This window comes from Petaurus breviceps, unplaced genomic scaffold (assembly GCF_028583685.1).
Source record: "Petaurus breviceps papuanus isolate PSGF00001 unplaced genomic scaffold, PetGlider_PUasm1.0 226, whole genome shotgun sequence".
NCBI lineage: Eukaryota > Metazoa > Chordata > Mammalia > Diprotodontia > Petauridae > Petaurus > Petaurus breviceps.
In genome coordinates, this window is record NW_027185890.1 from 9,551,203 (window position 1) to 9,566,861 (window position 15,659).

At 38.4% G+C, this 15,659-nt stretch overlaps 1 protein-coding gene across 5 annotated transcripts in view; it reads left to right on the forward strand.

The window, feature by feature from the left end:
* TDRD7 (tudor domain containing 7) overlaps positions 1–15,659 on the forward strand; it is a 128,899-nt gene that overhangs the window by 27,228 nt on the left and 86,012 nt on the right. For 2 of the 5 annotated variants that reach the window (XM_069095348.1, XM_069095347.1), the window contains 2 exons: positions 8,825–9,037; positions 10,957–11,101. In XM_069095348.1, the coding sequence (XP_068951449.1) occupies positions 8,831–9,037; positions 10,957–11,101 (352 nt within the window). In that variant the 5' untranslated portion in view covers positions 8,825–8,830. Of the gene's footprint in view, positions 1–8,824; positions 9,046–10,956; positions 11,102–15,659 lie in introns of those variants that run through there. The other 3 variants (XM_069095349.1, XM_069095350.1, XM_069095351.1) reach the window with 3 other exon arrangements.

Here is a 15,659-nt window from a genome sequence, read left to right on the forward strand (position 1 = left end):
CAGCTGAGAAAACCCCGGCATTTGGGACGAAAGCTCCCCTCTGTTGGCAGAGTCCTACTGTGGCAAAAAGCCCAGGGGTCAAGTGACTGAAGGAAAGGAAACAAAGCAGACAGAAGATTCCAACATTAGACTCCTATTTTGGGGACAAAAGGGGCAAAGCATGGAACAGGAGGAAGACAGTGAAGTCAGAACTCCTGCACCAAAAGCTTTAAAGGAAAATACGAGCTGATTATTAGGCCATAGAGGACCTTAAAAAGCAGATAAGAGAAGTGGAGGAAAAATTGAGAAGAGAAATGAGAATGATGCAAGAAAATTATGAAATGAGAGCCAACAGCCTGACTGAGGAAAATCATACCTTAAAAAACAAATTAACTTAATTGGCAAAAGAGGCTTAAAAAGGCAATGACGAGAGGAATGCCTTAAAAAGTCGAATTTGCCAGATGGAAAAAGAATCTCAAAAGCTCACTGAGGAGAATCATTCTTTCAGATTTAGAATGGAGCAAAGGGAAGCTAGTGGCTTTATTATTTCTTCTTTATGAGAAATCAAGATGATGTTAAACAGATCCAAACAAATGAAAGAATAGAAGGCAAGGCGAAATATCTTATGGGAAAAACCACTGACCTGGAAAATAGATCCAGGAGAGATAATTTAAAAATTATTGGACTACCTGAAAGCCATGATCAAAGAAAGAACCTAGAAATCCTCCTCCAAGAAATTCTCAAGGAAAATTGCCCTGATGTTTTAGAACCAGAAGGCAAAATAGAGGTTGAAAGAATCCACTGATCACCTCCTGAAAAATATCCCAAAAAGAAAACTCCTAGGAATATTATAGCCAGGTTCCAGAATTCCCAGATCAAAGAGAGAATATTATGAGCAGCCAGGAAGAAACAATTTGAATATTATGGAAACACAATCAGGATAACTCAGGATCTGGCAACTTCTACCCTGAGGGATAGAAGGTCCTGGAATAAGATATTCCAGAGGGCAGAGGAGCTGGGATTAACACCAAGAATCACCTACCCAACAGAACTGAGTATCACGTTTCAGGGGAAAATACGGTCATTCAGTGGAATAGAGGACTTTCAAGCATTCTTGATGAAAAAACCAGAGTTGAATAGAAAATTAAACATTCAGATAGAAGAAGCAAGAGAAGCATGAGAAGGTAAATAGGGAAAAGAAATCAGAAGCCACTTACCAAAGCTGAACTATTTACATTTCTACATGGAAAAACTATAATTGTAACTGATGAAACTTTTCTCAGTATGAAAATAGTTGAAGGGAATATGTGTGTGTGTGTGTGTGTGTCTATATTGGAGGGTATATGGGCATATAAATACATATGTGAATGTGTGTGTATATATATATATAGGTATACATATATATGTGTGTGTATATATATGTATATGTAGATAGAGGGCATAGGACCAATTTAATAGGAAGGGATGATACTTAAAAGGTGAAATTAAGAGCTGAGAGGAATATGATGAGAGGAGATGGAGAGAGACAGAATGGGGTAAACTATTATATAGAAGAGTCAAGGGAAAATGGCTACAATGGAGGGGAAGAATAGGAATGCAGAAGGGAATGGATCAACCTTATTCTCCTTGAATTTGGCTTGGGGAGGGAATGACATACACACTAAATAGGGTATCTCACCCTACAGGAGAGTAGGGGGGAAGGGGTTGAGGGGGGGGGATGATGGAAGGGAGGTCAGGCTGGGGGAAAGGGAAGTTGGAGGCACTCACTTTTGAAAAGGGATGGGATCAAAGTAGAGAATAGAACAAGTGGGTGGTGGGATAGGAGGGAGGGAAATGTAGTTAGTCTTTTACAATATATCTACTATGTTAATGTTTTCCATTAGCTACACATGTACAACCTATACTGAACTGCTTATCTTCCCAGGAAGGGTGGGTGACAAGGGAGGAAGGGAATGAATCTGGAATTCAAAGTTTTAAAATCAAATGTATATATACTATTATTAATACTATTTTACATGTAATTGGGAAATAAGATATACAGGCACTGGGGCATAGAGATCCATCATGCCCTACTGGAAAAGTCGAAGGGGGTATGGAAGAAGATATGGGAGAGAGAAGATTGGAGGAGAGTATGTCCCATGGGATTGCTATTTTGGGGTGGTGGGTAGGGGAAAAACAGGGAGAAAATTTGTAACTCAAAATCTGGCAGAAATTAATGATGTAAATCAGAAGTTAATAAAGCATTTGAAAAAAAAGTTACAAGCCCAATAAACAATTAAATAAAGATAAAAAAAACAAAGACCTTATTTTTCAAATACATAGAGAACTGAGCCAAATTTATAAGAATAGAAGTCATTCCCCAATTGATAAATGGTCAAAAGATATTAACAGGCAGTTTTCAAATAAAGAATTGAAAGCTAACTATAAGTCACATAAAAATATTTAAAAAATGCTCTAAATCACAACTCTGAGATAGCAACTCACACCCATCATATTGATTAATATGGCAGAAAAGGAAAATGATAAATGTTGTAGGGAATGTGGAAAAATTGGGATACTGTTGCACTGTTGGTGAAGTTGTGAACTCATTCAACCATTCTGGAGAGTAATTTGAAATTGTGCCCAAAGGGTAATCAGATTTTTGCATACCCTTTGATCCAGCAACAACTAAGTCTGTATCCCAAAGAAATAAAAAAAAAAAGGAGGGAAAGGACCTATTTGTATATTTATACAGGCTCTTTTTGTGGTGACCAAGAATTGGAAATTGAGGATGTGCCCATCAATTGGAAAATGACTGAATAAGTTGTATCATATGATTGTGATGGATACTATTCTATAAGAAATGACGAGCAGAATGTTTTTCAGTTGAGGCAGCTAGTGAATAGAGCACCAGCCCTGGAGTCAGGAGGACCTGAGTTTGGTTCTGGCCTCAAACACTAAACACTTACGAGCTGTGTGACCTTGGGCAAGTCACTTAACCCCAATTGCCCTGCCTTTCCCTCCAAAAAAAGCAAAAAAAAAGTTTTTCAAAAAACCTAGATAGACTTGTATAAACTGATTCAGAGTGAAGTGAGCAGAACCAAGAAAACACTGTACACAGTAATACCAATATTGTACAACAGTCAGCTGTGAATAACTTAGCTGTACAATGATCCAAGACAGTTCTGAAGGTCTTATGATAAAAAATGCTCTCCACCTCCAGAGAAGGAATTTATGTAGTCTAAATGCAGATCAGAGCATACTTTTTAAAATTTCATTTTTCTTAGGTTTTTGTTGTTGTTTGCTTGTGTTTTCTTTTGAAACAGACTAATAAAGAAATATGTTTTGCATGACTGCACGTGTATGATCTACATAAAATTTCTTGCTTTCTCAGGTGGGGGGAAGGAAGGAAGGGAAAGAGGGAATTTGAAGCAGTTTTTTAAAAAAAATGTTAAAAGTTGTTTTTACATGTGATTAAAAAAAAGAAAATTATTGAAAATTTTTTTTTAAATTCCCAGTTTCATGAATCAGTCATCCATTGTTTAGAAACAGGGAGCTGTTGAATTAGAAAAGACTTTAAAGATAGGTCACATTATCTGACCTTAAAGTAATTTATTAGCCTCTTTATTTGAACAGAAATTAATGTGTGTGTAGCCAGGGAGTTTACCTAATAAAAGCAAATTCTACTTCCCAGCAAATTCATTAACAAAAATGTTTAAATCTTATTAGTTCTTATTAATGTAAGCCAAAACTGGCCTTCTCTTTTATAATATGTAGAATCATATATGTCTGATGGAGGAGAAAGAGAAAGCAGTACTTATCTTTTATTGTCTTATATTAATTTGATGTGGGGAAAATGTTGGAGGACATTCCAAGTTGGAGGAAATGATATGTATGAGAGTTCAGTGGCAAGAGTGAATAAGTTGTGTCCAAGAAACAGAGACAGATGACTACAGGTTAATAAGTGGGCTTTTAAACAACATGATGAAGAACACGAATTTCATCCAAGTGATCTCCTTTACATTTCTAGCAAGTTGGTGATATGGTTAAAAGAGTGTTTAAAGAAAACAATTCTCAATCCTTTAGCTATGAGGGGAGAAAACTAAAGTCAGGTAAGTTAGGAGTCTTATAACAAGTCACTAGGAAAAGAATGGGTGTTTTAGGGACAGGGCATAGATTGTGGCTATAGAAGGGAGTAGATACAAGAGACATTATAGAGAAAATATTGGCAGAGTATGTGTGAATTATAGCTGTGAATATCACGAACCAGGTAGATTATGAAGCTGGTCCGGTAGTATGGTAAGACTAGGCTAATGTCATTGAGAATAGCAAAGGGGCAAACTGGATTCAACAGAAGAAACAATAGGAAGATACTATGAACAGAGGATCAGTCAATCAGCAAGCCTCTATTAAGTGTACCAAGCCCTGTGCTAAGTGCTGGGTATAAGAATACCCAAAATGAATCCCTGCACTTAAGGAGCTTCTGTACTATCAGGGAAGGCAACATATATATGTATAATTTATAGGGATGACTAGATCTGTGATTTCATTGGCACAAGTGAGGAAACTTCCTCTACCAATGCAGATTGTCACCTTCACAACTTAAAGTTGTGTAGAGCACTAAGAAGTTTAAAGACTTGAACCCAGATTCAAGGCTAGCTGTCCACTAAGCCATCCTTTCTCACGTCCATGTGTATGCCGAATAAATGCAAAATATATAAGGTAGTTAAATACAAGGCACTTATAAGTGGAGGGAACAGACAGGTGTGGAGATCAGGAAAGTCTTCATGTAGAAGATGGTGTTTGAATTGAGGCTTGAAGGAAGTGAAGGGTTCTGTGAGGTGTAGAAGTAAGGGGAGAAAGTGTGATGCATATTTGGGTAGAGCCAGTGCAAAAACACAGAGAAGAAGGACGTAGTGTTATTGTGCATGAGGAACAGTAAGGACAGTCTGGCCAAACCATAGGTTCAGGAAGGGGGGAATAATCTATAAATAAACTAGAGTGATATTTTGAGGCCAGCATGTGAAGGCTACTGAAAACAGAGAAATTTATATTTTATTCTAGAAGCAATAGGAAACCCCTGGAGCCCTTGAGTATAGGAGTAATGTGGTCATATCTGCATTTATTTTAGTAGTTAGGTCAAAGATGGATTGGATTGGGAAGAATTTTAAGGCAAGGAGCAATTAGGGAAGCCATTGCAATAGTCTAGGTGAGAGGTGATGAAGGCCTAAACTAAGGTTATAGTTGTATGAGAGTAGTGAGAAGAGGATAAATAAAAGAAGTATCGGGAAGCTAGATGTGGCAAGGTTTGCCAGTTGATTGGATATATGGGGTGAGGAAGAGTGAGGATTCAGAAATAGTGCTGAGATTGCAGATCAGATAGACGAGAAGGATTTGATGCCCTTGAAAGACAGGGAGGTTTTATAAAGGTTCTGGTTTGGGGGGAGGGGGGAATAATGGATTCTGTCTTGGAAATACTGAGCTTGAAATATCTATGACAACCAGGTTTCTAATTGGGAGGCTAGGAGAGATGAGTTTGTGTCAGTTATATGCAAGGCCATTTTGTTTCATAGCTTGCCATGACCACACATATCATCAACTCGTGGCCAGCCAAGAAAGACTGGTATTAGAACATGCTATGTCCTGTCATCCCACGAACATTTAAAGATGTTACTAGAAAGATAACAAGCAAATGAAAATCAAGGGAAAGCATGTTGATATATATCTATGACAAACTATTTGGGTATGACACTATAGTCCCCAGTGTACTGCCTAAGGAAAGAAAAAGAGCACTAATAAAAAAGGACAGTAAGAACAGCTGAAGCAGACCAGTTATTCATAGAGGAGGTCCAGACTGAAGGCCACAGACTTTTGAAGGAACTGAGGGATCAATTCTTAAGATATTTGAAAAGAGAAAAAGATACTGAGTAATTGTGGGGAAAATATGGATATTATTGCTACTAAAAAGAAAACATTGGAAATTATAATTACCAGCCATGTTGCCTACTTTTTCATCTCCACCATGTCTTTATGATGATAATGTACACATATATCAAGGATATCCTTGGTGAAAAGTTGAGGACTTTAAAAAAAAGATCTAATATTCTTCTGTAGACCATAAATTTACAGTCACACATTTGACTTAGAAGGTGTAGAGAATACAAGATCCCACTATGCTCATTGTTTGTTGACTATTTTAAAAAATAACTCTATTTGATAGGCTAAAAATAGCACCTTAAAGGCCTTTCTCTGAGAAAAAGTTTCCCACGTATATGTCAGAATCTGTTTTCTTGACATCTAACAAAGAACATTGCCAACTCTACTTACTAACATCAAGAGAGGCATAAAACAAGAAGGCATATGCCTACTAAAAGTGTCTGTTACCATCATGGAGTATTGTAATGTAATGTAACGTAATGCCAAGCAAAGGCAACTTCCCAAGGTTCAAAATACCAGCATAGGTGCCCTCCATTTTATTCAGTGACAAATTAAGAACAGAGAAGATCAAAATATGACATCATTCAAAATACAGCATTTACTAAGTGTGATTAAATAATCTCCAAGTACTACCCCACCCCAGGACCTTACATTCATTCAATCAATTACAAAGTCCCTGTTCTAAATACTACTCCACCCCTAGGCTGTACCTTCATTTAGTCCATCACAAAACCTCTCTTCTCAAATGGAGATTAGTTTCCAATCATAAGTAAAGTACATTCATTTCTTCAATCATAGACACAAAAAGGTCAAAAGTTCCCCACCCCTGGATCACAATTGAATCTACACCAGAGATACAACAGTTTTAAGCACAGCACTTAATACCCAAATGGAGGTCTTTTCTTCATCTTGACAGGAGGCAAGTTCTCAGCAAACTTTGTTCCTGGGGAGACAAAGCTTAGCAAGGCCACAAGATACTTTGCCAGTCTCTTCATTAATTCATCCTCTGTCTGCAGAACAGTCCTAGGACCCCTGAAAACATTAGCAAAACCCCCTTCCAGGATTTCTGTAAACATACAGCAAGAAAATCCTTCTTCAGGGCTTCGGAACCAACAGCAAGGCTCCAAGAATTCTGCAACAACAGTACTGTCCTTTGCCAGTGGAAAATATTCACTCTCTGTCTGCAGAACAGTCTCAGGAGCTCTGAACGAACAGCACTGTCCTTCACCAGTGGACAGTATTCACTCTCTGTCTGCAGAACAGTCTCAGGAGCTCTTAACCAACAGCCAGGTTCCAGAACTTCTGCAACAACAGGACTGTCTTTCACCAGTGGATAAATCTGGCAAAACAATATCAAAACAGACAGACAAAGTACCAGCAAAACAGCCATGTCTCCTCAGTCCTCGGCAGCTCTGGATGACAGCTCTCAAAGTCCTGGGCAATTCAAAGTGGCCCTCAGCAATCCTCTCAGTCTCTCTCTGCCTCCACAAGGGTGCTGCTTCCAAAAAGTTCTTCTGCCTCTCTCTTGTGTCTCTCCAAATCTACGTCACCAGCTCCTCCCAGTTCAGCCCTCTCTTTTCATGTCAACAAGTCCATCCCACAAGTGGGATTAACAAGCTCTGGGTTTTAACACAATCAAACCAAAAACCAAGCCAATACAGGGGAATCTTTAAATGCCATTACTATTACAAGTATATACAGCAAAGAATCCAAATGCAAGATAGATTCTGTGTAAGCAGTGAGGTCTTCCCAACAGCTCTGTTTGTAGATGGCATGGTATTGATTGCATCGGGCCCTGGAACACATCAAAGCCTCCTAAATGAGATCCATAACCACTCAAAGGAGGTCATACTCTGTACAGAAGGAAAACTTAAGCAGATGAAGTATGGGCCCAGTGATGGACTTGCCTTTTATCTGAGCACACCAGCCCAGTGAAGCTCAGAGGGAGAGGCTCATCACTCTAGAGTTCTATATTAGAGGCGTGTGTTAATGAAAGGGATTAAACTCTAACAGACTTCTAGACTAGAGGCATGTGTTAATGAAAGGGATATCCATGAAATAATATGCTACAGAAAGGGGGGGAAGGTATGAATATGCAGACAAAGTTTACAAATTCTTGAAATACTGTTTTCTAAGTAAGTTATATTGATACTTTTTACCTTTGTATCAGTCACGTCAAGATGGTAGGGGGGGAAGCTCTCCATTGTGATAAAGAAAACAAAATATGCAATATAGTGAGCATATATGGCAGTTTATGTGACATTCAGCCCTTCCCTCCTCTCCTCCCTGTTATGGGATAGGGAGGTATGGTTCATTATCTCTTCTATGGACTCTGATTGGTTTTTCAGTTATTTGGAGTTTGACTTCCTTCAGGAATTTAGGCTTTAGGCTGCCCTTGAGGATTCCTTGAAATGTTAAGGTAAACTGGGGAGACATAATGTAAATGGGTATTATAAGTTAGTACTATAATAATAGAGCATCTCATAGAATGTATATGATGGGAGCTGAGGGTTTAGAGTATGTTCCTTTAGTGTAATGGGCAATGAAACTACAGCTCTGTCCTGACTCTTACCCATCATTTGATTCCTTTCCCTTTCATATAAGCGAAGATGAAGTCACCATCTCCAGAACAAGAAAGGATTGTCCCTTCTCTCCTGTTGTGTAGCACCCCTTTTCTTTGAAAGCCACTGAAGTAAGAGGAAGAGGAGAGTAATATGCCAATAGTGTACCAACCCCCCAGTGGAGTATTGCCAGACTCCCTGTCCACACAATCAAGAAATTCATTTATTCTAATGGTAGTATAGCCACTGTTTATATCTACTGTATAAGGTCTTTATGCTTTAAAATTTATGTGTCAGTTCCTTTCTAATTGTAAATTTGTGGAATAATAATCCATGTTGCCATGAATTTCTCTTCTAATTAATTACAGGTGAAGATGCTGGAAGCAGATTTGGTTGCAAAGATGCTTCGAGCTGTTCTGCAATCCCATAAGAATGGAATAGCATTACCCCGGCTACAAGGGGAATACAAATCTTTAACTGGTGATTGGATCCCATTCAAACAACTAGGATATCCTACATTAGAGGCGTATCTGAGAAGTGTGCCAGCAGTTGTCAGAATAGAGATCAGTAGATCTGGAGAGGTAAGAAGGTAATTGCACATATGTACATATATATGCCATGTAAATAAAATGAAAACTTGCCATCTCAAAAGGTCACAGAATCATAGGTAGATTTAAGAATTGGAAGGAATCTCAGAGTCCTCCAGTCTACATTTTTACTAGTCCACAAAATTTTAATTCTGAAGTGATTACATTTTAAAAACCTGTGAATTTCCAAAAATGAGTTTTATCCTCTTCTTTTTCTTTCCTCCTCCTTCCACTCCTCAGTCTCTCTTTTTCTTTGGTTCCTGGTCCTCACATCCTGAGCTGATCACCATCATACTGAAATCTGAAAGTGAACTGATTGAAAGGGAAATAATCCATGATTGAAAATTTTTATGTATTTTACTCTTCTAGTCTGCAGTATGGGAGTTGGGAAATAATAATCTAGTCCAACACTCATTCAAAGTACAAATTCCTTGTAAAACATCCCTAACAAAGGGTCATACAGTGACCATAAGTACATTTTACATTTGGTAAATGAGGTACCATGGATTTGACATGAGGTAGCCCATTTAATTGTTAAGCACTTGGGTGTTTATTTTTTCTACAATGAGATTAATATTCTTTCCCATAATTTGAATCCTTTTAATTGTGGTTTTGCCCAGAATGACCTAACAGAGTAAGTCTAATTCTCTTTTACAACCCTTCAGATATTTGAAGATTGCTATCCTGTTCTCCTTAAGTTTTCTCTTATCCAGGCCAGAAAAAGAGCTAGCGATCCAACAAATTTTTGTAGAGACATGGTTTTGTGTCCTCTCACCACTCTGCTGGTTTGCCAGATTTTCCTTCTCATTTCTTAGATGGGTTGCCCAAGAATAGCTTCCTCCTCTTTGGTTATGTTCCAACAAGAGCAGGACACATACTATATCACTGCCACTTTTCTCATTCTGTGCCCAATAGTTCTGTTAATGCAGCCTAAGATCCCATGAATTTTTTAAAATCCTAACTGTGGACTCCCATTAGTCTTTTTTCATGCATCTTTTTCACTTATAACTTAAGTAACTGATATTTTTCAACAAATGACTTGAACTCAGCAGTGATAGGATGGATAACAAAATAGGGTGTGCATCTGTGATTAGCACATAAAGCTAAGTGTAAAAAGTCAGAAGAGCAAAGTAGATTAACTGTCAAAGCACAGGAAGTAATATGAACATATGTCGATCTTGATAGCTAGTGAGTATACCTGAGGCAAATTCCCTTCCAAGTGGCAGAAATTTTATGTGGACTTTAACTGGGGACCTAGAAGCTAAGGGCCTACTTACTGGTGATGAAATTGGCCTATTCTCATTCTGTATTCTAACCTCTCTCGGTTTCAGTTTCCTAATTTATAAAATGGAAATAAGCACAACAGCTACCTAACATGGTTGTTGTAAGGATCAGATGAGATAATGTATACACATAAAGAGCTTTGCAGCCCCTGAAGTCTAATATGAGTGTTAGTTATTGTTATTGTTATCGTTATTACTTCCTGTATGACCCAGTTGGCTTCATTGTATTTCATGGCTACAAATTGTCTCATTATGCTACCTTGCAGAACTGTATTACAAGGGGGACCAGATTAAAAGAGAGAAATCAGTAAAAAGCCATGATGGCTATTGAAAAAAATGACTCAGTGTAGCCACAGTCTCTGTTACTAGACATCCAGTATTATCATCATTGTATATGAAGAGTAACATTGTGATTTGATTCTGAAACTGAGAAATGAAATGAATAAAGCCTTTTGGGTGAGATGGTTATTAAATATGCTGAAAAATGTATTTTTGCTGGAGTAATATCATTGAGAGTAAATAAAAGGAGTAGTATATAATTTGTATATGTATACTTTTTCTGAGGTCTGTTTGTTTCACTTACTACTAAGAAATTTTAAATCTCAAACTTTTTTCCTTGCTTCCTATAAGCAGATAACTTGCTATGCTGTAGCTTGCACAGAGACAGCCCGAATTGCTCAACTGGTAGCACGCCAGAGGAGTTCAAAAAGAAAAACAGGAAGGCAGGTGAATTGTCAGATGAGAGTGAAGAAAACCATGCCATTTTTCCTAGAAGGTGAGTTTGTCTTATGTGCTGGAAATGTCAGACTTTGTCTACAGATGGTTAATCATATAGAAAAGAAATTCATGATCAAGATGAAATGCTTTCAAATTCCAGCTGGCATTACAATGTTTGTTTTGTATCATTTCTTTTTTTTATTTTTTTTAAATTCAATTTTTAATTTATTAATTTGTTTGTTTCCTTTTAGTTTACAGGATTCAATTCCACAATTCCTTGAATTTCACATTTTGTCCCCCTCCTTCCCCTTCCCCCCCATGGCGTCTTATAATCAAGTATAGGATATGTAAATACTTTCACATTATACAATGGTCAGGTTATAAGGATGGATTGTATCAGCTGGAATGAAAAATGGTAAAGAGGACATAAAATCAAATAAGAGAACGAAAAAGATCAGGTATTTTGCTTCCACCTGGATACAAATTTAGTTCTTTCTAGTTTGTTTTGTATCATTTCAAAGAAAAAAGACTGAAATTACTATTTTGACTTGAAAATTAATATAAAGTAAGTTTGATGAGATGATTTTTTTGAAGATTGGTTTCTGATAAAAAGAAATTGGAAAGATAAGGTATCTTTATTATTATTATAGTTTTTTTGGGGGGGGAAAGTATCAGCTAGAATACTAGAAGCTAACTCAATATTTCTGAGCTAAGATTTTATTTGGCAAATTATAAAATTTTTAGAAGTAAAACTTTTTTTTAACAATCTAGAATGACATGGAGCATGTGAGATCAATGGTGTTTCTTATTTTATGCTTAGCATAAAACAGTGGACAGGGGAGTGGAGTCAAGATGGCAGAGTAGAAACAGGACTTCCCTGGGGCTCTGGCTTCCACCTCCCCCAATTCATGTAAAAGGGGACTCTAAACAAACTTTGAAACTATAAAACCCACAAAATGACACAGAGAAGCTAACCTCCCGCTGAGGACAGCCCGGCACGAATCGGTCAGTGCAGTGCTCTCTACTAGCCAACTGCAGCCCCACCAGAGCCAGAGGTTTTAGCCCCAGGGCAGGCTTCACCAACTACCAGCTGGAGGGACTTCAGATCACCAGCAGCTGTGGCAGTTTCCAGAATTATCAACACATAGATGCTAAGGACAAAGTGAGAGGTCAGTGCAGTGTGGACTTTGGGATCCAGTAGTTAGGAGTGCATTGGCCTTTGCCCTCCAGGCGAGAAGAGGCTGAAGCAGGTCCTGGGATGTACAGCCAGCTTGCCAGAGCGTGTGGAGGCTTCAGAGGGGGCACCCAACTAATACCTTCAGCAGTTGAGAAAACCCCAGTATTTGGGACGAAAGCTCCCCTGTCTCGTGGCAGAGTCCTACTGTGGCAAAAAGCCCAGGGGTCAAGTGACTGAGTGGCGACATAAGCAGGCAAAGGAAGCAAAATAAATAGAGCACACCAACTTTTCATTCCTATTTTGGCGACAAAAAGGATCAAAGCATGGCTTCAAAGGAATATATGAGCTGGTTACAGGCCATAGAGGATCTTAAGAAGCAGATAAGAGAAGTGGAGGAAAAATTGGGAAAAGAAATGAGAACGATGCAAGAAAATTATGAAATGAGAGTCAGCAGCCTGACTGAAGAAAATAATACCTTAAAAAATAGACTGACTCAAATGGCAGAAGAGGCTCAAAAAGGCAATGAGGAGAAGAATGCCTGAAAAAGCCGGCCAGATGGAAAAAGAATCTCAAAAGCTCACTGAGGAGAATCATTCTCTCAGATTTAGAATGGAGCAAAGGGAAGCTAATGACTTTATGAGAAATAAAGATGCTGTTAAACAGATCCAAATAAATGAAAGAATAGAAGGCAATGTGAAATATCTCATTGGGAAAACCACTGACCTGGAAAATAGATCCAGGAGAGATAATTTAAAAATTATTGGACTACCTGAAAGCCATGATCAAAGAAAGAACCTAGAAATCTTCCTCCAAGAAATTCTCAAGGAAAATTGCCCTGATGTTTTAGAACCAGAAGGCAAAATAGTTTTTGAAAGAATCCACCGATCACCTCCTGAAAAAGATCCCAAAAAGAAAAATCCTAGGAATATATTATAGCCAGGTTCCAAAATTCCCAGATCAAGGAGAGAATATTATAAGCAGCCAGGAAGAAACAATTTGAATATTGTGGAAGCACAATCAGGATAACTCAGGATCTGGCAGCTTCTACACTGAGGGATCGAAGGTCTTGGAATATGATATTCCACAGGTGAAAGAGCTGGGATTAAAACCAAGAATCACCTACCCAGCAAAACTGAGTATCTTATTTCAGGGGAAAATATGGTCATTCAATGAAATAGAGGACTTTCAAGCATTCTTGATGAAAAATCCAGAGTTGAATAGAAAATTCAACATTGAGATAGAAGAAGCATGAGAAGGTAAACAGGGAAAAGAAATCATAAGGAACTTATCAAAGTTGAACTATTTACATTCCTACAGGAAAAACGATAATTGTAAGTGATGAAATTCTTCTCAGTATGAAAATAGTTGAAGGGAATAGAAATATATATATATATATATACACACACACATACATACATATATATGTCTATATGGGCATAGAATACATATGCGAATGTGTGTATATATGTTTACAGGTATATATAGATAGAAGGCACAGGACCAATTGAATAGAAAGGGATGATACTTAAAAGTTGAAATTAAGAGGTGAGAGAGGAATATATTGAGAAGAGATGGGGAGAGACAGAATGGGGGTAAACTATTTCATATAGAAGAGGCAAGGGAAAATGGTTACAATGGAGGGGAAAAACAGGAAGGCAAAACGGAATGGGTCAGCCTTATTCTCATTGAATTTGGCTTGAGGAGGGAATGAAATACACACTAAATAGGGTATCTCACCCTACAGGAGAGTAGGGGGGAAGGGGATGAGAGGGGGGATGATGGAAGGGAGGACAGGTTGGGGGGAGGGCAGTTGGAAGCATCCACTTTTGAAAAGGGACAGGATCAAAGTAGGGAACAGAAGTTGGAGGTAGGATAGGAGGGAGGGAAATATAGTCAGTCTTTTACAATATATCTGCTATGGTAATGTTTTGCATAGCTACACATGTACAACCTATACTGAATTGCTTATCTTTCCAGTAAGGGTGGATGACAAGGGAGGAAGGGAATGAATCTGGAATTCAAAGTTTTAAAATCAGATGTTTAAAAATATGTACATATATTATTAATACTATTTTACATGTAATTGGGAAATAAGATATACAGGCACTGGGGCAAAAAGATCCACCATGAAAAGTTGAAGGGGGAATGGGAGAAGATATGGGAGAGAGCAGTTTGGAGGAGGGGATATCCTGTGGGACCTCTATTTTGGGCTAGGGGGAAAATGGGGGAAAAATTTGTAACTCAAAATCTGGTGGAAATGAATGATGTAAACCAGAAGTTAATAAAGCATTTGGAAAAAAAAGTAAAACAGTGGACAACAGTGTAGTAAAATGTAGGCAAAGGGCTTCGGTTTGTGCTCATACTGCTGTTCACTTTGTGCATGACCTTGGATAGACCTTTCTCCTTCTTTGAGTTGCTCAGTTTATCATTTCGTACAATAGAGTATTGAACCAGATGATCTCTAAGGCCTTTTTAAGCACTAAAAAGCTGTGATTTCTCTGAAGTTCCCAAGAGTGACAAAAAGCTCCTAGAAAAGACCTTTCCTTTCTATTGTGCTGTAATGTAATGCCAAGGAAAGGCAACTTCCCAAGGTTCAAAATACCAGCATAGGTGCTCTCCATTTTATTCAGTGACAAACCAAGAACAGAGAAGATCAAAACATGACATCATTCAAAATACAGCATTTACTAAGTGTGATTGAATAATCTCCAAGTACTACCCCACCCCAGGACCTTCCATTCATTCAATCAATTACAAAGTCCCTGTTCTAAATACTACTCCACCCCTAGGCTGTACCTTCATTTAGTCCATCACAAAACCCCTCTTCTCAAATGGAGATTAGTTTCCAAACATAAGTAAAGTACATTCATTTGTTCAACCATAGAACACAAAAAGGTCAAAAGTTCCCCACCCCTGGATCACAATTGAATCTACCCCAGAGTTACATCAAGTTTAAGCACAGCACTTAATACCCAAATGGAGGTCTTTTCTTCATCTTGACAGGAGGCAAGTTCTCAGCAATCTTAGTTCCTGGGGAGACAAGGCTTAGCAAGGCCACAAGATACTTTGCCAGTCTCTTCATTAATTCATCCTCTGTCTGCAGAACAGTCCTAGGACCCCTGAAAACATTAGCAAAACCCTCTCCCAGGATTTCTGTAAACATACAACAAGAAAATCCTTCTTCAGGGCTTCTGAACCAACAGAAAGGTTCCCAGACCCCTGCAACAACAGCACTGTCCTTCACCAGTGGACAGTATTCACTCTGTCTGCAGGACAGTCTCCAGACCCCTGCAACAACAGCACTGTCCTTCACCAGTGGACAGTATCCACTCTCTGTCTGCAGGACAGTCTCAGTAGCTCTGAACCAACAGAAAGGTTCCCAGACCCCTGCAACAACAGCACTGTCCTTCACCAGTGGACAGTATTCACTCTCTTTCTG